Source organism: Dinoponera quadriceps, unplaced genomic scaffold (genome assembly GCF_001313825.1).
Source record: "Dinoponera quadriceps isolate SergipeBrazil2010 unplaced genomic scaffold, ASM131382v1 scaffold119, whole genome shotgun sequence".
NCBI classification, from domain to species: domain Eukaryota; kingdom Metazoa; phylum Arthropoda; class Insecta; order Hymenoptera; family Formicidae; genus Dinoponera; species Dinoponera quadriceps.
In genome coordinates this window covers 253,963-277,569 of record NW_014554226.1, presented here as the reverse complement: position 1 = coordinate 277,569, position 23,607 = coordinate 253,963, and the positions used below count along the sequence as shown (strand labels likewise).

The following is a 23,607-nucleotide window of genomic DNA, read 5'->3' as shown; positions in this document are numbered from 1 at the left end:
TCAATGAGCTCATCTGTTTCCGCGGTTTTACGCGTCGAGCGAAATTCCTGAGCGGTTATCTCCGGTGAAAACGCACGTACTGACGCTGTAAAAATGTCCGTTCTTCTACCGAATAGTATTAACGAAGGTGGTTTATTACCGTTCATTGTTACCGCACATGGGTGAGCAGAGGTAATCGAATGGATGACCGAGGCGTACGCGTCTGTTGAGTGAAGCGAGTGACGCGATCGTTCGATCGATCGATCGCTCGCCGTAATCTGCGGAAATCCGAAGAACGCGCGCAATAAGAACTCGGCGTGATCTCGATGAATCCGTAAAAAGACATATTTTTGCCGAGAACGTCGCGCAGTTTTCACCCTTGTTGAGCCAGCATCGCGGACAAACTCGCATAAATCATTCGATGATTAACCGACGACTCTTCCCGCCGAACGTGTTGACAAACTGAGGAGCGACGTGGGAGTTTTGTACATCCGACAACAACGTCGTCTACGATACGACACCAATTAACGACGAGCGATTATCGATGGTCGTAGCGCATTCGGCCGACAATTTTCTGGACCGGTCACGCCGAAGCGTGTCCTTTAACTGGGTGAACTTTTACATCGGTACTTCCACGATGGTCCTGCGGGATATCCCGCGGACATTCCGGGACACATACTTTCTGTGTGGCGTGCACATGTGCGCGAGCGCTTGCGAGGACTCTCTGTGCATGGTCACGTTATTAAAAATAGCCCGGGGGTATTATTGACCCGCGCGTCACAACTTGGGTTACAGTCTTTCCGGCTGACCGGCTTAGGATCAAGCTATAGCACGTCGTCGTCGTCTCTTTAACCCGAGGCGTAAGTGCACACGGACGGTGCTAAGCGGATGGACGAGCACGCCGATTTCTCGCCAGTGGCCTCTCCCAGGAACAGCGGACTTCTCCATATTTCTATGTTTTCCGCGCCGGACTGACGCGGCGCGATCGATGTTCGGCGTCGAAAAATATTCCTCGAATGAAAGCCGCGAATCTGTGCATTATCGTTAAATGCGATCGCATTACCGTTCCAACACGCGATGGAAGGCCCATCCTCCCTTAGTGAGATTCCGTGTCATCGATCTTATTATCTTACCCGTTCGGTATGTTCTATTTGAAATTCACTTGTGCGAAGCGTAATCCACGCGTGAGTTTTTCTTTTTAGAAAAAAAAGAAACACACTACGCCACGCGTTCGTGGAGATAGTTTCATCGGCAAAATTTTCGTGTACGTCACGTTTATTTATAAATCTGTAATCCACGGCTGTGTGCAGGTACGGAGAGATTTTCACCGAGGTCGCCATCGAAATCGAAAGTTAAATTTTAAATACACAGCGACTTTGAATAAAATATCGAAGGACCAGAGAGCGGGTGCTGTATATGCTCGGGCGAAATAATACGGACTAGGAGTAAAGGCGCTTTCACTAAAATATAAATATTCATAAAAGATTTATTATTAGTTCCCTTTCTCTCTCATGATATGAGAGGTTAGGTAAACTCTCTCAAGGATGAGAACATGACGACCTTCCGCCTCGACTTGGTCGGACGACCGCGGCACGTGCGACGTTTAGCAAGGATATAGCCAGGAAGACGTCTGACAGCAGACGGTCGTAACTACTGCTACCGACGCGCGTCGTGCGTTTCCGCGGGCGAGTCGAAAAGGGCCGAACTTTGCGAACGACGTGAAGTTGCCGCGTATGTATGCTCTAATGGCGAACGGAATCAGCGGCGCAACGGTTGATCTCCGCGAATATGTACGTCCCGGTGTCGTCGTCTCCCATGGATCCTGCCGTTGTTCCGAGTAGGTAGGACTTAATGAGAGGGACCGTAGGAGGTACCTAATGAGAGAGAGAGAGGGACGAGACACGCGCGAAAGTTGGGTCAGATGTAGGCGGAGGTCGAGCTTCCACCACCCTCTCGTAGCCGCGAGGCGAAGCCCGCAGGGAACATTTCGCAAGCGAAAGAACAAGGGAAGGACACGACCTGTACACTCGCTCAGTTTACAGGAAGGAAGGAAGGAAACAGGAAAGGGGGAAACATCGTGCGTGCTTTCCCCTCCGCCATCCTCGTCCGTCACGGCGCCGCGTGCAGCTCGCGGGTTTCGTGGCCGCCGTCGGATGTCGATATTTGAGTGCGCGGCGCAGGCTGAGCAGTGCCGAGCCACTGCGCCGAGAATCTAAAATTATCGGATAGCCCGCGCGCGCGCGCGGCCTATACAGTCACGAGTGAAGAAAGACAGAGAGAGACGGACAACGATATACGGTGTGACAGTTAATCCAGTGCAGGGACGACAGGCATAGATCGCGGCCTTAGAGAGAGAGAGTGAAAAGGAAAAGTGGAGTAAGAGGGACAGCGCGACCAAGTAGTAGTACGAGCGTGGTGGGAAGTAAGAGAGAGCGGCGCGTCCCGCGAGAGGGAAGAGGAAGGAAACACGCGACAGAGTCGATGCCGGGAGAGCGCGCCGTGGAGTGAGGCAGATAACGCGCAGAGACAAGGACGGTACGAGCGAGAAGCAGAAAGAGGGGGTTAGACAGAGGAAGCGCAGCACCCGGCGGGACCATCGAGAGGGAGAAACGGGCCGAGAGAAGGGTTGGTGGTGGAGGAGAAGAGAGGAAGGCTGCCTCCACCGCACGCTATCTAGCACCTAGGCTCGCGTTGGACGTCGGTTGGAACGAACCGCCGCGCGCGTCCAAGTCGACCGTCTCTCTCTCTCCCCCACTCTCATTCAATCCCTCCCGTGCAGCTCCTCTCCGTTCTCTGCCATCGTCCGTCAAGCGTCGCGCGAGACACACCGTCGTCGGTCGGTGCGCCGTGTGACAGCTCTCGCGCGCGCGCGCGATTTTCTCGTCGTGTCGATCGTCGTCGCGTCTCGTCCTCCTCGTTGTCGGCGTCGAAAAACCAGCCGCGGGACCGAGAGTAATCGCGACAGACTCCGTGGCGACGAGCCGTGCGAGTGGCATCCCACCGTCGTCGACACCGTCATCAGCGGCGGCACCATGGCGGACGATCAAGACACGTGCGAGGATTCCCTCGGGCCCGCCGACACCAACACCGTCTTCGGCAAGAAGCTGCGGGGCCGGAAGGGCGCCCTCAAGAAGAAGAATGTCTACGTCGTCAAGAATCACAGCTTCATGCCGAGGTTCTTCAAGCAGCCCACTTTCTGCAGCCACTGCAAGGACTTCATATGGTGAGTGCGGAATCTCTCTTTTCTGTCGCGTGCTCGACCCCTGTTGCACTCTCCGACCGGTTGTATCCGAGGTGCATCGAGTCCTTCCCTTCGTTCAATCCGGACTGAATCGACACGTAGTAGACGTACACGCGCGTCATATTTAGTTGTAATTTAGGCCAGATTAGATATCGCAAACACAACGTATGTTGTCATAATCCGCGTCAAATAGTTTTTGTCCCGAGTGTTTATCCCGAACGTAGGGGAGGGGAAAAAAGCGCCAAACGATATACGCCGCGTAACCGACCTAATCTAAAGCGCACGTTTCCACTCTCCGTATTCTATTTCGGCTTTGACCGCTCGTTACTATCATTAGCTTCATTATTCCGCGTTCAAGCCGCGAATTCGTGCCTCTGCTGGCATTCTCTCGTAAACGTATGCGTCGGGATGCGGTAACGATCGCATCCCCGGGAGAATAGCAGGTGAACGCCTCGGCTTGCATTGACAATTGTGCTCAACTAACAGGAACGTCCATAAATCTCCGCTCCCGTCGATTTTCGCGAAAGCTCATTAATGGATTTATAACTTGGACGCGCGATCGCATTGATGACGTTCGCGTTTAGCGGTCGAACCCATCTTGAAAGTGCGCTCGTTCGACACTGCAATGTTTCTTCTCACGGCGGGACCAAAATGATTTTTCTCGCCATTTCTCAAAATCGGAGGCAGAGAGTCGACGAATACTAACGAAAGTTTCCTATTGTTTCTCTTCATTTTCTGTGTGTGTGTTTTTTAACAACTTTCTATGTACACGCGAATATCGCATTTAGTTGACCCGTTTTCACACGCGTGACATCCATAGTCAACGTCTCGTTGCTCGCATGTCGATTACAATTGACGGTCGTGAATGATTCCCGCTGGATAGGAGCGTTGCTAATCTCGTCTCGTTTATTTGTCCTTCGTCGGCTTTGTCGTGTTCTTTTTAGATCGTGATTTTACGCTCGCGACATTACGCGTCATGACAGAAAACGGTGGGAAGAGGAGATAGATTCGTAATCTCTTTGGTAACATATGGAGTGATACGTCACCGAAAGTACTAATCAACTTGGCATTGATGCGACCAATCGACGCTTTGTTTTTCCCCGACATCATTTTCATCATGGTGTGCGTTGTACGCGCGATTCTTTCTCGATCGAAATTTTGTTGAAAGAAAAAGGAGAACGCGGGGAAGAATCCTCTTCGTTTTCCCGGCTAATCGTTAATCCGCTTTCGCGCCATCCACGTACTCTCGACAGCATATTGATAACGAAGTTTGAGATTAATTATAAGTGGTGGAACTCGCGACTTCTCTCAGGCTGGACGATTCATACGCCGCGCGATTTCGCTTGTCTGGGACTTTGTGGATCTTTCGTATTTGACTTTTACGAATTAACGCCGTATCGCGATCCTCTTCCTCCTCTCTTCTCGCCACGAAACGTCGAAGCTCTCACCGCCAGACAAATACATAAATCCAGTTAATAATGACTCTCAGTCGCTGGCCGGTCCAGCGGAACGACAGCCAGTGGTTAAACGATTCGGCCTTGACGTGCCCTCTTCTTCTTCTCGTTCCGTCCGAATTAGAAACCGCCGCGATGTGAGAAGTAGCGGCGCACGCGTTTTTTCCGAAAGTTGACCTCCACACAAAGTGTGTTTCGATCGCGAAGCATCGACGCACCTTCTTCTTTGGAGCTTTTGGGAAATTTTCAGAAAAATTTCGCAGCCAAGTGCGACTAGTCTTCGCGTAAACAGAACGTTTCGCGTTAAGGACCTATATTGGAATTAAGCAATAATAAGTAAAGGACGTCTGCATTGAAAGTAAGCAGCAAGGCTGGTAGTAAGGGAGTAGGAAATGAGAATTATCCATCTCGCTTATTACCGGTGTTACGCTTTATTCCACTGAAAAAACTCCCTTACTCCCTACTATCTCAAATGTAGATGGTCCTTTAATCGTTATTTTCATTAATTCAGTATCGGAATAATTCGGATTGGCCATGAAATTACGGTGGAGACATGATTACGTGACTTGTCGTTTGAGTTGCACGATTATAAAGTCCGCTCGTCTGCTCGAGTTCTTAATTGTTACGTAGAATGTCTCAGAAATCGATCACAGACTCCCTTTATTTCGAACGAAAATCCGGCAGTGTATCTTCCTCGGACCCATAGAATGACGTCAGTTGTTTTTCGTTTAAAGATACATGTGACGTACGCGATGCGTCGATGCCGGTGACATTGTAACAGATAGAAGAGGCCCCTCTCATATCGTAACAGCACTTTGAAAAGAGAACAATGCCGATGCGATTCTTTAATTTGGAGATAGGGGAATAAAAGTCCGTTCTTTTAGCGCACGTAAAATCAATACGCGACACATGTATTCACACACAACTTTATATACTCGCCATTTTCCGCCACAGCCATGTGAAAAATACACCACGATAAAAAATAATACCTTGGCATAGATTTCTAGTCTATAACATCTATTACCTAACAATACCTAAATCGAACTCTTCGTTTCTGCCACGCTCCCAGAGTCGAAATATTTGTTCACCCTGGCGTACGTCAATGTGAGTCTCGCGGTCGATCATAATAGTTGCGGAAAGGTTGACCGATTAATTTCCATCACGGTTAACTCGAACCACTGGTTGCGCGTTCGCGAAACGATATTTCCTTTTGTCTAGTTTCGCAGTGGAGTCGGCGTCCAAAACGGGGCTTTACTATCGATCCGGAGGTCCTTTCGCTCGCTCGTCGGTCGCACGTGGGGAAACGCGTCATGCAAAAAAAAAATTCGCGACGACTCAACGTCCGTCGATGTCCGCGTTCGTGACCCTGACGAACGATGACGCGCGTTATCGCGTCGCACTGCTTTCCGCGCTCGATTCGTCAAGCGTATTTTGCGTGGATGCGGCAGATCCCCGGGTCGCCCTCATCGTATACTTGCACCCCTGCGTCGGGCTCTTTCACTAGTCTCCACTTTCGCTCGTAGATATCAGCTGCTCCGCTCGTCGTTCGCGTTGAAATTTAAGTATATATTAATCGACAGCCAAGCGAACGTGCGAGAAATCCTTTTTAATTAGAGAGAATTTCAACATTTCTGGAATTCCCCCTTTCCCCTATCTTTTTTAACGATTCATCGACGGAAAGTTCTCTCTAAGAGAATATCTTGCGATGCCTCGTGCAATATTCATCTTGTGATTTCTAAAACGTGAGATTCAAACGAATTGTCGTAACTGAAACAACGCTGCGAATCGATTAAATGTTTATAAGTCTTGCATCAGAACGTATTTATGCAAAGCCGTGACTTTTATTGCACTTGTCACACGAGACATTATGATTAGCATTAATGATTAATATTGTAACGAAGGTAATAATAAGAAGTTGACGCATGTACGAGCGGCTACATGGCAGGAATTAATTCTTTGTCGGCGTTGCGCAACATTTCGCTAACGAAGCTACGATAGAAACGAGCTGTGCTCAAGGAAGACGATCTGTGCGGACGGAACGAGGTGTTACGTAAAAAAAAAAACAAGAAAGAGAGAAAAAAAGGATGGCAGATTAATAGAACCAGTCTGCAGATTTATGCCGGCGACCTTCCGCTCGCGTCTTTCGGCTGTGATCGTATCTCCCGGGGCTCGCGAATCTTATTATCCCCGACACCAATCGACGCGAGAACAACCAATCTCACGCTGACTCGTGGGAATGAAAAGAAAAGGAATTTTGTCGCTCCCAATGGAAATTGCTACACGGTGCGTGTACAGAAAGTACAATGTTATTCCCAGCAGATCACATGGAGGTTGACGCTAAAATCTTGGAAGACGGTGCAACTTCCTTTTGGCGAATCGTATTATGAAATATCTCACCGTTTTTTTTCTCCCGCGTCGACGATGACCGCATCGATATTTACTTTTTTCTCTTAAATTTTCCTCTTCCCCCGCGAAACGACATTGGGTTGTTTTTGAGTATCGATTTAATTGGGCGGACGCGCGAATGAGCGGACCGCTGTGTGCACGCATGGTGCGGGATTTATTTCACGAATTTCCTGCGGTTTCACGTGCGGTTCGCGTGCGTGTCGGTATCGCGCTTTTCGGCCCGTTATCAGGTCGTTTGTGCGGTTTTCGTCGGTCGCTTTTATCGAGGAAGTCCGTATCGCGCGCGCACGTCACATCTTGAATATCGCGGATCAAAAACCGCACCCTATTGACACCGTCGCGGTTACATTGTTATCGTGCGCGCAATTAGTTCTAAATTGCTGTTACTTAACTGACCGTCGCGATTGAGCCGGCCTGAGAATGACGTGAAGTATCGTACAGCATAATTAGAGGACCGACGCGATAAACAGGGACGATATAAGCGACTCTTTTCGCGCGTTTTTATATTCGCATTTTGCTACTTAACATATCGATATAGTGAAGCATCATCTCTATTATTATTTCCGAATATCGCGGAACGGAGAATATTCCGCGAGTGATTACCGTATAAAATCGTCAAAATACGATAGCTATTTACTCTGTCATCGGAAACACATCGACCCATTTACGCAACGTTCTCAATTACCCCACTTGTGATCCTACACTTAAGGCACTTGTAACTCTTGTAACAAAACTGAGTTAATACGACGTTGTAGCCCAACATCAACGATTCAACGTGCACGAGTTAGTATGCCGATTATTCGCGAAATTTTCCTACCGCGCTCCGGTCATCGCCCGAATGTCACTCCAATAAATCAAAGTTAATGGCCCTGTTTTGCGCGGACCGAATCGCGCGTACTTTTCGTCTTTCGCGCAGACCTCCTCGAGAAGGCTTCCTCTTTTCCGCGCGATTTCGCTCTCGAGTCGCTTTTCATCGCCCAGCATCCATTCTCTCGCGGCAGTTTAAATACAACTCTGGAGAGTCTCAGGCTTCGGCGTATACCTCGCGGAAATATATCGAGCTTGCGTTCGTACACACACTCTCTTTCTCTCTCTCGCCGCATATACGAGCGTGTCTATACACATAAATCGCCGCACAAAACATCTGACCCTTCCGTCCACTTGCCACCGGCAGATTCTCCCATGTTCCACGCATACACGCGCGCGACAGAGACACAAGCGTCGAGAGCAATGAGCATAGTTGTTGACCTACCTACCCACACCGACCCGTGTATCCTCTACCGTGATGAGAAATAGCCGAGCAGGGAAATAGGTGACCGCCGTTTTTCGGCCGAGCACCGTGACCGAAGGTGAATTTTCGAAAATTTACGCCTGTCGGCAATCCGATTCCGCAAAAAACCGGAGAGCTTTCAAAGTATTGCATTCGATTCGTCAAATTAAATTCTACCAAATAGACCGATTCTTCCGTTTGAATTGCAGGTGTGCCGTGAGAATCTTTTGTATTCCTCATTTATCGGGGGCTTCGCAGGTTGCTTCAATATTACATCGCAAAGTTCGGCGTATCTATGGTAATGAGTTTTCCCACAAGGCGGTCGACTTTTCCTCGCGAAAGAGGAGCAGGTTATTACTGTTTTCATCTCTATGCCGAGACTCGTGGAAGTCGTTTCCATCGACGGTTTTACAACAATAGTTCTAAATCGCGCCTCGAATTATTCTCATTAAAACTATAACGACCAAGGTTTGGCAATTGTACGGGACGGTAACTTTTAATTTTGTTCTGGCAAGCCTTTTTTGCTACAGCAAGTCGAGCATTTCTTCCCGAATCATAAGTAACGTGAACTTTTGACCTAAAAGCCTCCACGCGTCGCTAATATCAGTCAACATTATCCGAAATTAATAAAAAGTGCTTAGCGGTCGGAACGTCTGTTTCGATCGTTCCGATGTCGAGGGTAATTTCGCAATAATCTTGCCAGCAATGAGCGGAATCGAAGAGCAACGAGAGGGAACATCTTCGAGCGAGGAAAATGCCTCGCGTTTGCTCGGGCGTTTTTCCTTCGACGTATCGGGGCGCGAAAGTACGAGCGACACGATGTGCTGTCGAGCACTACGTAAGTCGCGCGGATTCTCCACGGATATCGCAGTGCGAATTAAATTGTCCGAAATCCACCGGGTTTCATCAGTCGCGTAGAAAGAAACTCGGGGACCAGATTAGTGACGCGCGATTGGATGAGAATGAATTATCCCCGGCTATGTGTTGTTTCATCACTAAACACGCGATAGTCGCATCACGAACCGCTTCGACCGCGTAAATCGTTAACAACCGCGACGTCGTTACCCTCGACAAATCAGCCGGATATTGTCTCATTAATATTTGATTAACAAGCAACAAAATAACCCCGTGACGAGATTCGCTCTTGCATTGTTGCGTAATTACGCGATTCGCGTTAATTTGTCGCGCGTTCCATTCGGCTGTTTGATGCGATATGTATTTTAATCAGTTAATTCAACCAATGGATAAGAGGCTGGCTTTCTTTGTCGACACGAGTCTTACTTGCGAATGCACGAGGCATAATCTTTCTCGGGAAGGGAGCAAACAAGTAACTGCGAAGGATTATTTCTTTTTATACGCCAGCGAAATTTATGCGGAGACTTAATTATTTCGTATCTAACAGAAAACGAAGAAAATATATTTCTAGAGACTCCTCATTTTTGCTGCAAAATGTTGACGTACAAGCGACGGAGCCACTTATTCAACAGCGTATCGCGTTCGCGTATACCTCACTGTTATTGCGGTACGTTAAATTAGCAGATACCAACACACACATAATTCGTCACAATGAATAAATATATTTATTTCACCAAATGGACACGATGAATAAATTCACTGGAATGAAATTCAACAGCATTTTTTAAGAATACTTTATGCGTAACGATAACGTGCGTATAATTTGAAATTATATAATGTTTCGAAAAAAAGAGAAGGGTCAATAAGACCGTTTTTATGCCCCCTTCCGATTTTTATTAAACAATTTTTTTATTTTATATGGTCATTAGGAATGTCAAAAGTAATCATACAATACAAAAAAGATTGTTTAATGGAAATCGGACACAAAAACGGCTTTACTCTCTTACTTCACTTTACTCATTTACTCGTTCGAAGAGTTAGTTTAGGTACCTTTCGTCGTCATTTCATTTAAAAGTCTTTTTCATACGACGCCGACAAGTGAGTATTAATTGTATTTTTACAGAGGGTAAACTGTTTCGTCGCAAAACCCGTGCGAAAATCCAATCGCAACTCGCGAAAGGGGACATCGCGCTTTTAGCGGCCATTGCGAGGAACAATTTACAGATGCTAGAGTTACGCTTCCTCTGGCTCTCAAATTCACTTGGGAGCGTGTTCCACGCCGCCTCACGATGTAGTGCGACGCTGTAACGTGTACCTGTTGTGTAAAATGGTCCCGTGTATATACTCTGCAACTCGCGTTATATACTCCTTTTCGAAGTTAACCAAGTAACGTGGAAGGATTCTCTAATTTATACATGCATCCGCGACGCATATATACTCTTCGTCGCGCATAAATTATGCCGCGAAAAGCCGATCTGCTGAAAATTCGTCGATAATACAGGCCGAAATGTGTCATAAAAGCATCGCTCTGAGAAAGATCGGAAGGGACATTCTCACGGTTTATTACAAGAACGTCAAAATTCAATCGCGCGCACGATAGTAGGGATATAACCAGCGGGTGGAACGAAATACCCGCGCGTCTCGTTTCTCCCTGGGAATAAATTTATGCGAAAGAGGAGAATATTGTCGCCGCCAGAGTTAAACCGATTCGTCGAAATTCGCCGGCGGATATAGCTTCCCGTCATAATTCGGAGAGAGTGATAGATGCGAACTTGTCGTCGTTGCGTGTCCATCGTCGACGAGAATTAATCCTGTGTAACACACCGACGGCACAATGGAAGCTATCCGGTTATCCCTTCTTGCCGCCGAAAGTTCACGGCCGTGCCGGAGCTTGCGGTGCTTCGTTCAATCCGTAACGAGATTACGCGAGTGCGGCGTTACGCAATTACGCAGCTATGACGCGACTGATCTCCGTCTGGGTGTTGAGGACGGTTTTTACGGTTTACCGTTTCCGAGGCTCGTTACGTGCAACGACGCGCTTGCAACGAGGTCGTCGAGCCTCTCGAAGGTGCCGTCGCGACTTTATCGTACACGTGCGCGTTACATAATGTTTCTTGAGGCGGTATTGCTTTTCTTTTTTTTTTTCCTTCTTTGGTCAGTTTTCGCCAGACACGCGTGGCACTTCAAACGCGCATACATCGGCATAGATATTGGAAATAACGACGCGCGTTGTATTTGCTCTTCCTCTCATTCCCTCTTCCGCTCGTAGCAACGCGCTCTTCGAATCCAATTTTTCAGAGTTGGTTACACACGGTGTGTACCTTTGGTTCTACCGCTTGCATTCGAGATGCTAAAATACTTTGCAATTCGTATCTCATATTTGAAATCCATCTCGTCGGTGTTTTGCCCGCGGGACGCAGTGTCGATCGCCGCGAATAATCGCGCTATATTCTGTATAAAAAAGGAAGCGAAACTATTGTTTCGCGAATGTTACGTTCACTTCGTGTTCTGTACGTGGTGCAGCGTGGAATTTACATTAAACGTGATGGATCCATAGAGTTCGTCGCTTCCGCGATAATGTAACGTCCCGAATTACGTCGCGACTCATCGCGTTTAATTTTCCGTGAATGTTTATGAACTGATGCTGTGTACGTGTGTGTATACAGCTGTCTCTCTCCCTCCTATTGAATTATGAAGGTATCGTCATAAGTATCGTTTGACCTCAGTCAAATGACGACGAAGAGGCGAAATGGCGTGCATGCGATCCTGAAAATGTATCTTTTCACGGAGAAAGAGAGAGCCGTGTCCCTCTTGTATCGACACATCGTCAAGTCGCGAACAGTCGCGCATCTAGAACGGTTTATTTCACACGACGTCGTTTTATTTTGTACCTTTCGATATGTGCGCGGCATCTCGCGAAGTATCGACGCCGTCGCGGCGTTACGACGACAACGCCTAGGCGACGGTCCCGCTGCAATTGCGCGCACGTTTATCGTCCGTGCTGGAATAATGGAATTAGATCGCCCCGGATAGAGTTACGAGGCCTGGAGTGGCGATAAACGAATGATCCACTTGCATATCGGTGCGCTGCAGGTGACCGTGTTAACTCAATCGAGAACAAAAAAAGCTCGCATATTCTCGCGGATTCGCGCGAATATTTTATTCGTTACAGAAGAGAGAGAATTCCTTTTTTTCTTCTTCTTTTTCTTCGACGATCGAATTAGAAAAGCGAGAAAGACGTGTGACTTCGTTTTCGTCTCAATCTTAGACCAAACAAAATTTCAACTATTATCCGCGAAATCCCGCGACTCGGTGTTTCCTGCGGTGACCTTAAACGTTATCACCTGTGCATTCTGATGAACTTTTTTTCACATGTTTATGTATAAGCGAGGAATGTTTTCCGAGCCGAAAATCGCCGTAAAACATAGGATAATGTCTTCCTGGCCGAATGTGTTAATACTTGAGGAACGTGGGCGGGGGAGCTGTTCCGTCTTGCGGCAGCCGGGCGAAAGTCGATAGTTTGGAGTGACGGGTCTTTAACCCGACGATAGACTCGAGTGGAAATAATATAGTAAAGCGAAGAGAGAGACTGAGAGAAAGAGGGATGAGGACCACCGGGCTGGCTTTACGGCAGTAGGACGGAACGAAAGGGCGCTTCGTTTGCTTTCAATAAATACATCGGCCTGTCGACCTACAGCCGGCCGCAGCACGAAAGTCGACGCTTCCGACGGATGACGAGGTGAAATGAAGCTGCGCTATATCGCGTTACATGTTGCAGCATCCGTGCTGGATACACGCGTACGTACTCGCGCGCGCGCTCTTTTCGAGCGAATCCGTTCCCTTGGAAATTGGCCGTCATTAGGTAATAAAAATCGAACTACTGCGCTCGTACGATTTATCCGATTGACAGATATACACGCGGAGGGAGTTCCTGTGAAAATTCGTAAGCTTGGAGATCTCAGAGGGAGATTTAATTTTGGTCGCGATCTTCCGATTGTCGAGCTCTAATAACACCGACATGTGTATAAACCTTCGTGCAGAGATGTGCGATGATCCCGTTTGACGCGCAGTCGGAGTATAATCGGACCTTATTAATCCTCTGACCCCCCTTGGGGAATGATTTCTTTTCGGCATTCCGAGATTTACACGGGGATGATGGAAGGAAGGAGCACGCGTGCTTAGTTATAATACTGTTGCTGGAGATGCCCCAAGAATTATCAGCGTCAGACCCCGAAATACCGGCGTCTGCCTCTTGCTGCGTCCAGCTGAGAACGGTTAGCTTACCTCGCGAAAGTTACACCCGTCTAAATTCGCTTTCAACTACTTGGCTTGATTTCATTTCGAAAGTTCCGTAACTCACGACCGTGATATTTCCGACTGTATTTTCGTCCTCCCTTTCTCTCGTGAACACAATTTTCGAATCCGTGCTGTGAGATCCCTTTTTTCGTCCGACCCCTCATTTATCTGACCGACCCGCTGTACCAAATTTCACCCACCCTTTTAATAATTTCTAAACTCAGCGGTTCTTGCCGTAATGCCTTCGCGCACGGTATTCTCCTTCTGTTATACCCACCATATCACTTATTAATACGCATTTGTTAATTCATACGCTCGTTGTCACACCCATGCCTCTCTTCCTCTTCTCGCGAAGCGTTAAACTTCGAACGAAATCGACAGAAATGAAGAAAAGAAATGAGATTTTCCGCAAGAATCTTGGGAATTGAGATCGTTGTCAATTTTGCGCTTTCGAAATTTCGTTGCTCCGTATCCATTACTTCCGCTAGCAGGTACCGGATTAGCGAGTGGAAAAACCGCGACGCGTTTTGCACTCTTTGTCGGCCTCTCCTCTCTCTATCTTTTTCCCTCCCTTCCTTTTTTCACATTCTCTTTCGCTGTTTGCTTTCGCCGGCGCGGAGATACACGTAAGAGCCGTTTTACCGTGGCGTGTCACAAGGGCTGCTTTGTGGCAGAGGCTGCGAGGGAAAGAGAGGGAGAGGGTAGCCGCGAATCGATGCGAATGAAGGGTGAGAGAGGGGAGTCGTTCGGGGAGAGAAAGAACGAACTCGGGATGAAAATAGCCGGCCAAACTCCGACTTTCGTTGCACTCGTACAATACGTTATTGTACATTGCAGCACACGGCGTCACCGCGCGCGATCGTATTATTGGCCGCCGCAAGGAGGACGAGGCCAAAAATTCGCGTCCACTATTTCCGTGTAAGATCCTCTTAATGGTGGTTGCTCGCTCAACTATCCCGCGTTACGGGATCAACACCAAAATTCGACTCGACTATTGACTGGAAGTTGTGTTCGCTTTTACCGAACTCTCTCGACGCTCCAACTGGACGCGTATAATAAACAGAGCTCGGTGGCTGAAAGCTCGTAGTCACAAAGCTTTAATGGAGAGCGAAAGCCGATCGAAACTATTCCTCTCGCCGGTGGACGGCTCTCCGAGAGTTTCTCAACCACCGATTCGATTATCGTGGCGAATCGCTCGCGTTGATCCCGTCAAGATCGCAAGATGTCCGTGACAGAAATCGGGATTATAACGCGTTATGTGCTCTCGCCGGGACAATCTTTTCTCAGCCGATTGGAAAATCCTCGAGATAACCAGACAAGTCGTCGTCGACGATCGAAATCGTCTGCGCGCCAACGACGTGTCCAGTCAGCGGTGTGGTTAACGATTTGACGTTCCATCGAGCACGGAAATGTGCCGCGACGTGTCGCGTTCCCCACCGTGACTTCACGGACGCCCTTGTTGCCGCCTTTCATCCGCTTCCTCGCGCGCGCACCAGTCAATTCGATCGTTCATCGGCGACGTAAACGTCGCGTGAAACGAAGTTCCTTCGGCGAGTAGATTCTTATCGGTCGGCTTTCAGACGGCCCCGTGGTTTCCCGCAAGGGATTTGATTTCGGGGCGAAATGGAACGATAAAGTATCCCCCGCGGTGACTGATATCCCGGTCGGGAAGACGGCTTTGAGCAGGAAATTCGACAAAATAGATTTTCTCTCTCTTTCTTTCTACGTGCATCTATTCTTCACGAAGATGGAGAATATTTTGTAAATGTAAGGGACGTTTCGTCGGCTTAGTAAGTTACCATTCTTATGGGATTCGCCGAGACGAGGAAATTTTCACGCGAAATTTCGCCTATTACCTCGATAGTTCCGCTTTTTGTCGGAATCACGCGAATATCTCATCGTGGCGAATCGACAGCTGTTGGTTGGACGTCGCTTCCCTCTTGGGGCCGCATAAAGAGGGATGTCGGAAGGCGCATCCGGCGGGTGGCTCCTTCGCGTAAAAGGTTAATCGCGGAAAATCGAAGTTTCCCGGGGCCATGCTTTCCTTCGCCCCCTTTCGGCGCAGGTGTGCGCAAGCTGTCGGCAAGGATAGCTCTCTCCGCCTGAGTAAGGGATGTCGAGCAGGACGTTGTCCTGCCGGGGGGAAATTTGAGATTATATACGAGACAGCCCGGCCAAAACGATTATACCCAGCGACACACCCCACGGCGAATTGCTCACGGGCGATGGTTAGTCAGTCACGTTAAACAAATCTTGTGCAACGACTTGCTCGCCGCCGGCTAGCCTAGCTTGTACAAATAAATATAGTACCACGGAGGATTCACGTGTACGACATCGTTCGCCGTGCTCCAGGGTTGTAATGATTTCACACGACAGCTGTTTATTCACAACGACGACGACGACGAAGGAGATTCCGTTGTAACGTAAAAAGACAGGTTACAATAATAACGCGAATCCTTCTCTTCGAAAGGGAACGAACGCTGCGCTCCATTCGTTCGTTCGCTCATCCCTCGGTTCGCTCGTATTCAGGATTACCGGATATCAGGACACGGATTCCCGTAATCCCGGCCATACCTCAGAAATTCGCGAGAATCCTGTCGTGTCGGTCCCGGCTTATATACGCCGTCGGATTTCCTCTCGTGCGTCGCATTACCGAGACGCATCGGATGCGAGGCTGCGAGTGTTTGCAGGTGGTTTTTTCATATTAATTCAGATATATAGGTGAATCTCTCGTGTTGTGCGCGATGCCTGGAGCGAATCCACGGATATGCGATTTGACGTTTGTCTCGATACGTCAATAGAGATGGAATATTATTTTTTCGCGGATTCATACATGGAATTTAGCCAAGATACCGCCATTTTCGGCTTTCCAAGCGGAATTTGATTTTGCCCCGGTAAGAGCGCGCTTAAACGAAAACTCGGAAGTGAAGAGTTAGCGAGAGAGTTTGAGAGATCCATTTTATTCGAATAAAGTTACGTTTCACGACTGAGATTTCGACACGCGTGCTCCGAGACGGATTGAAAGGTGTATCCTATTTTGATAAAATTGCATCTTTAGTCGGGACTGGCTTTCGTGCAAGATCGAAGATTCGGTCGTGCCGGAAGCCCTTTCGCGAATCATTTTAGTGCGTTTTCGCGATGCAAAAAGAAGAAATAGAGAAAAAAAAGCGAAGAAGAGCAATTTGCTGCCATGTGCTTTCCCGCGTCCTCGGCTCCAATTGTTCGTGGTGATTAATTTCTTAACCAGGAAGCGAGACGTCGTGTTCGGCATAAACATTCGCGTGTTGGCACAAGGCCAGCGAACTGCCTGTTGAGCCCTCCCTCTAGAAATTTCGCCCGACCATTCATTGTTTTCGTGACTCGAAGACAGCGCGGAGCGGAGTGAATCGGCTGAATCGCGATATTTATATCGTCGAACGAAGGCCAGCCGCGTGTTATTTCCCGCTTCACCTCGTCGCGCGAAGCTCTTACCGTGGTGGTTCGCGGCTATCGGCGTGCCATTCGAGTTTACGCCGCATTATTTTCTACAATGCGCGGGACTGCACAATGCGAACGAGATAAATATGCGAAAAGTCGCTGTAAAATAATATCTGCACGTATATATATTTTTCGTCATACGCATTTAACAACTAATTGAATGTAACGAAATGCGCATAACGATGCGATGAAGCGCACACGTTTACGAAAGAAATCTAATTGATCTGGCGTGACTGTGAAAACGGCGATTAGGGTCGGGTAAAACGGAAAGGAGCGGTGATTAGCGATAAAACTAATTTCCGCATAGGGGTAGGCGCGCGCGCTTCTCCCTCTGTAACATTTTTTTTTTAGTCCGTAATACTTTTTAATATATGCGCGACCGTTCTCTCTGCGATGTACTTTTTTTTCCCAGACTCTAGCGCTTTTTAATATACGTAACTGGGTCACTTTGTCTGCGATACTCCGTTTAATGACTAAATATAGCGCTCGAACGTTACTAATAAGCTCTGTTAAACTAAAAAAAAAGCGTCGAATATCGCGTGATTTTTGATGAGCGCGAATAACGATTCGAGATGTGGTGATTCACGCGCGTGGAACAGAAAAAGCGGAAGGGTTAAGTGTCATCACCGTAATCGTGCGTATCGTCGGTCTCTTATTACCATCTGTATTGGCTATCTCTTCATCGAGAAGTCCTGTCGTCGTCCATCTAACGGACGGATGCCGGGTAATTGTCGAGAATCACTGGCCAAACCGACCGCCTGTTGGACCATCCACTGGACTCTCGATCTATCCCGTATATATGGAGCGAGTACGTTTGCAGCATGTTTCATCGGACCACACATTTATAATATTCGCCGCTTCCATATCGAAAAATAACGTTTTTCGCGTGCCACAGGTAGGGAGAAATGATGTAGTTGCTGAAGAAGCCACGTGACCTACTCTCCCTGATGTTCGAAATCTATCTTGTCTCGTCATCCAGAAGGAAACTTAAATACGCGACGTCTAATAGTACCGACGAGATCGCGGTAGGTGCGTGAGAAAGAAAAGGAATAATAACGAAGAATAAAGTTTCATCGTTACTTGTATTTTGCAAAGTCGTGTCGTTAAAATCCAGTTCTTCCGCGAACCGTTTCCGCTTGGATTAACTCCGGTTCGCGACAGTTAATAATGCCGCGAAAGTATCGTCGTCAATTAATCGAAAGAAGATTAATGGGTTCTCGATGACAGTTCACTTTTGAGATCTATCGCGACCTCTTTCATCTTTGTATATGAGACATATCGCGTGCGACGAGACGGAAGAGAGGCCACGACAGATTATGCTGTACGTTCGACGCGATTTAATAGAAACGAAAGATCTCTTCGGACAGATGTTTACGTTTAACCCTTAACGGTCGGACTTATTTATCCTCGCCGTAAGTGCCGAGAAGAGAGCGGACGGACATCGTCGGCGATCTCGACGTGCTTTTTACATCGGTCATCATTAACGGCGCCATTAATAATGTCGCGGCGAATCTGAATTTTGTCAATCGTCGCCGGCCGTTGTTTCACCGCGAGCACATTCGATGGGCCGGATTATGCCCGCATCCTGCACGAGTCGATGACTTTTCCGGCCCGAAACGTTTCGCAATCTGTCTGTCCGAGCGGCGGATTGCGGTTTGCTCGTGAAATCCGCTTTCGCTGTCTCGGAAAATAGCTCTTCGAAATGGAAAGATGCATCCGACCGGAACCACCTTGGTCGTAACGCACAGAATCGATCGGTGCGATAATATCGATGGAGTCAGTTTTGGATTACGGGAAAATGCGCCGCGACCTGAACGTCGGGCATCGTTTTTCCGAGTTAACTTTTCGACTCGGAGAATCGATCGTCCGATCTTCCCACGGATACATAAAGAGCGAAATTGATTAAATCCAAGTTAATTTTATGAAAACGACGAAATCTCGCCTCGTCGAGCTGGCGCCGCGAAATTCCAATCCCGCGAAAAGGGGAAAGGAATTGCCAACTCTCATTTAGCAGCGAAACGTTATTGTGCGAGCTGGTGAATTTTTTCCGGACGATCCGCCGGCCGATTCGCCGTCCATTTCCCGCGATTCCTCGATTGATTTCCTCCTGACGATTCGACTACTCCTCGCTCATTTCCCGCGAGTCATGGCTTTTTCCCCGAGCAGCGTTGTCACAAATCTTGAATTATTGGCGAGCGTCAAAACCGATATAATTTCGCCTCACTCACGTCCGAGAAACCTCGTTTAATCATTTTTATTCAATCGCCAAATATTTCGTTGCGGCATCTTTATTTTTCTTTGGCTAATCACAGATTTGCCGCGTTCCTCGACGTTCTCGATACTCTCACCATCGTTTTTAACTGTTGTAAAGTGTAAACGCATTGCTTCTCTTTCGACAACCCCTGCAGAGAGAGAGAGGGAGACTCGACTCTTTATCTTGGGTGACTTTTCTCCCTTGTACCACCCTTAACCCTTGACGTCGAGACGCCTTTTTTTCGTTACGTTCCCTTGCACGACGTGCGTCATCGACGCCATCCGTTGTGAGGTCTCGTTTATTTTTGGTACAACATTGTCGCCGTACTTCGCCGGCATGATTGTCGCAGGGGAGTAGCAGCTTATCCATTTAAGTTTGTATTCTGATGCGATTTCGAACGAACGTGATAAGTAATAACGACGAGAATAATACAACGTAGATATCGCGAAATAGAAATTAAGCAGGATCCGAGGGCTTTAAAACAACGCCGAAAATTAATTTTGCCCTTCACTCGCAGCGACAGTGTCACGGACTGCAGAAGCAGGGAAGCATTAAATTTAATAACGATCCACACACAAATGCGTTAATTAATTACGTATTTTCTCGGTCAGAGAGCATGATTGACGAATTATTTTCGCGAGCGCGTGTCGCTCTTTCGAATCTATGACTTTCATTTATCCTCGTAGATGGCGATAAATATTTTCTAGGGGTGAATGGAGGGGAGGGGGGACGATCGTATGTTTATCTTTGCGACGAATAATACGAGTTCGCGAAGACTATCCCGATATCCGCGTTTAACAATTCATATGTATCTCTTTCTAGGATAAGTAGAATCGATGTGTGAAAGGCGAAGACTTTTGTAATATGTGTGCGCGCGCGCGCGCTATTACTGATTTACGAGGCGTAAGTTTTCTTCCTATCGATCGACTACGTTCGTGTAATTCGCTAAAGTACCGATTTAATTGAGAAGCCAGGCCGTCGAAATGCGCTCATGACGATCGGTTGACGAGCACCTTGAAATATTGATTTGCTCGTTGAAGCTGATTTAATCGGCGGTCCAGCATAGAGTCCTCACCCGTTCGCGTCCGTAAACGACCGGCCGACGTTGAAATGCACTTTCATCTCCGTCATTGGAAAGGAGCGCTCCCCTCTTCCTTTTAACACGATTTCGGCGTAATCGAACGTCACATGTGTAAACGAAACGTCATATCGTTAGGATTTAACACGCGCGCCTGAGAGGGATAAACTCGCGTTACTCGTGCTCAACGTATTACGTCAGTAAGGATATCGAGTGACACGATGCGGTATCCTGGGGGACTTACGATTGAAATATCGCGTGTATTCTCGTGGTCGCAACACGAAATCGGGACTTGGCGGCTCCTTTATGGAACGGCAACTCTTCGTGTGCTGCTGATTATTCCTCTGAAAGTTTGATCAATTTAAGTCCGTAGAAGCGGTTGAAGAGCGATGACAGCGACGGTTGCTCGCCAAAGGCGACTATAAATACGTGTGATATGAAAAGCACCTGTGTGGGAAAGGATCTCGCTAGACCGACGTCATCCCGCTTCCGGTTCTCCAGGTTCGCGCAGCAATTCAGAGACGCTACGATTTATCGCGCTCGTCGCGGTCGATTGCTTCTCTCGGCTGAGCATTTTCGAATTTTCACCACCGTCCGCGTAATTAAAGGCTCTTCTCGCCGAATGCACGAGCAATAGATATCCCGCTAATTGCGTCAGCGTGTGTGTGCGCGCGCGCGCGCGGAACGTTCGTATGCAGGCGCGGGGAATTGAGTAAATAACGAACGCGCGATGATACGCAATTTGCAGAGCCGGGCGAGTGAATGTAATATGGATTTCCAGTCTCTCGAATTATATCCGGCTCGGTTTTGCGCTCGCCTCGCGGATAATTCGCAGTCCGGGTTAACTAACTTCGATTTCCTTGGTTCACGTCGTACTCCTAGTCACGCACATCATCGTGTATTTGTGACGCTCGAACACCGAGGAATTTTTACGATCATCGATACATTTGTTTTATTTATATGATCGATAGAATTATTCAGTCAATCTTTTTCGTATTTACATCCTTAGCGCCCCCGACGTGAACGTTCGATATCGCGGATACATTACCGCGGGAAATATTTGCCTATAGAGTTTTTTCGTACGAGAAATTGAATGCGTGGTGGAGTTTTAACTACTGGGTGCATTTACTTGACACCGCAAATATTTACGCGCATAATCACGGGGCGATGCGAAATAAAATACGGTGCATATCGCACACACCAAGTAGATATTGCGTTACTCGACAAGCCATACATTATTTACGATTTGATATCGGCTGTCCCAAAATCGCGCGATTACAGCGGAGTTCCGTCACGACGAATATCGATGGCACGAATTTCCCCCGCGGCAGCTTAATATTCGAACCTGTCGGTTGTTTCAAACGCTGGTATTTGGATAATATAAAATTACGTCGAGATTTCTCGCCACTTTCGACGGGCTCTCTCACTCTCGGCGGACTAGGAGAGAAATTAAAGATGCATATTTTCCAAGGAAAAATATACACGAAGAAAATTATTCATATTTGCGCGTTATAAATAACTTTACGAGGGACTCCTGTCATCTCTCTTGCAGTGTTGCTTGCCTTCGCGCGATAGGATTCTTTCTCAATGTTAATTGACGCGACATTCGAAGGTTGTTTTATACAGTGTATAACAATCTCTCTTTTTCACGCTTGGTGTCTTCGGTCATTGATTACCGCGTTCGTTCGTAAGTGACTCGTTCCATCGATAGGTGGAAAATCTCAGCAAGAAAATGGAATTTCGAACGACGCCGAAGTAATCACGTGGAATTAGCGGGGACGCGAAGTGCCATTAAAATTCCGTTGTCTGCGCGATAGGGTAACTGTTTTCTCGCGAAAAGTTCGAACCCTCGTGACTCTCTCACGGAGAGAGAGAGAGAGCGCAGTAACTTCCTCTCGTCGCGTGGCTTTACAGCGCCGGATAACCGTGAAACTCGCGTTCTGTAGCCTGCCTCTCTCTCAGTATAGAAAGAGAAGGAGAGACAGACTTTAGAACGATAAAATCGCCATTTCGGGAATCCTTTCGGCGAAGTTTCGCCGTGAGAGTTAATCGGTCGTCTATAGGAGCTGCTACGTCCTGCACCGACGTAGATTAGGGAATCCCTCTCGCAGGCCCAAGAGGATTCTCCTTCGTAGACTTTTGCGAGCTTTTCCCTGCCACTTATCTTCCCTTCCCGTCCGTTTCTTCGGCGCACAGATGCGCTATTAAATTTTAGCGGAGCCTAACTCTTAACAACCGTACTTACGCGAAGGGTTGCTCGTACTAATTAACGAGCGCAACGTGGTAGCGACAGAAATGGACTATTTATACCGCCGCGCGGTGTGTGCTCTATTAATATACTGAAGATCGGCGGCTCGAACAATTAAAGCAGCCGAGCAAAGTTGAGAGATTCAAATACGAAGGGATGCGCGTATGTCGTTTACGATCCTCCTATTTCCCGTTTTGGTAGTATGTTCGCCGTCGCAGCGAGAAATCGGGGAAATATCACGAAAACATTCCGCGCGAGTGCTGTTATGTGAATGTAATCCCGTTAACGCACGCAACACTACAAGTATCGCGGTACGTATTAGCTGCAGTTAATTCAAGACACTCGGACGATGCTGAAATTACTTTGGCAGCCAACGAATCACGCGAACTCCTCTCAGACTCATAAATCGTCTCCACGAGGATTCGTGAGACGGAAATTGTGCTGTCTGCGATTATGTCTCGCTTCGTGATCCTGGATATATAACATCAACAGCGTTTTACATTTTTATTAGTACAAATCTCACGGGCAATTCTGCGCACGTGTATTCAAACATTTATCTTTCCGCTCTGAAACGTCCAATTACGCAAATCTTCTGTAATTGGACTGTTATCACGAGATAATTTCGCGACAGGTTCTCTCTCTCTCTCTCTCTCTCTCTCTCGATCGATTTCTCTTGATTCGTGCAAAAGATATCGTTGTGATCCTGTTTGCTGTTGCAGGGGCTTCGGGAAACAGGGATATCAGTGCCAAGGTAAGATGGTCAGGCCGACCTCATCGGCTACTACTCGGCCAGGTGTGACCTCGCGGAGGAACTTGGAGCACGTTCTGCTTGTGTTTCAGTCTGTAGTTTCGTCGTTCACAAGCGATGTCACGAATACGTGACCTTCACGTGTCCGGGAGCCGACAAGGGAGCCGACTCGGACGTAAGTACCGACATCATACTTAATACCGAATACGCCTCTTTCCACATTTTATCCTCCTTACCGCGCAGAGACTATCTCGTCTTCGTCCCTTTTTTCGTTCTCAGCCAAGGATCCTCTTGGAAAGTC

At 47.8% G+C, this 23,607-nt stretch overlaps 1 protein-coding gene across 2 annotated transcripts in view; it reads left to right on the top strand.

Moving 5' to 3' along the window:
- The first annotated feature begins 2,472 nt into the window (after nt 1-2,472).
- LOC106742962 (protein kinase C, brain isozyme) overlaps nt 2,473-23,607 on the top strand; it is a 42,703-nt gene continuing 21,568 nt past the window's right edge. The window contains exons 1-3 of one of the 2 annotated variants that reach the window (XM_014616474.1): nt 2,473-3,202; nt 23,278-23,309; nt 23,399-23,481. In XM_014616474.1, the coding sequence (XP_014471960.1) occupies nt 3,012-3,202; nt 23,278-23,309; nt 23,399-23,481 (306 nt within the window). In that variant the 5' untranslated portion in view covers nt 2,473-3,011. The remainder of the gene's footprint in view (nt 3,203-23,277; nt 23,310-23,398; nt 23,482-23,607) is intronic. The other variant, XM_014616397.1, reaches the window with a different exon arrangement.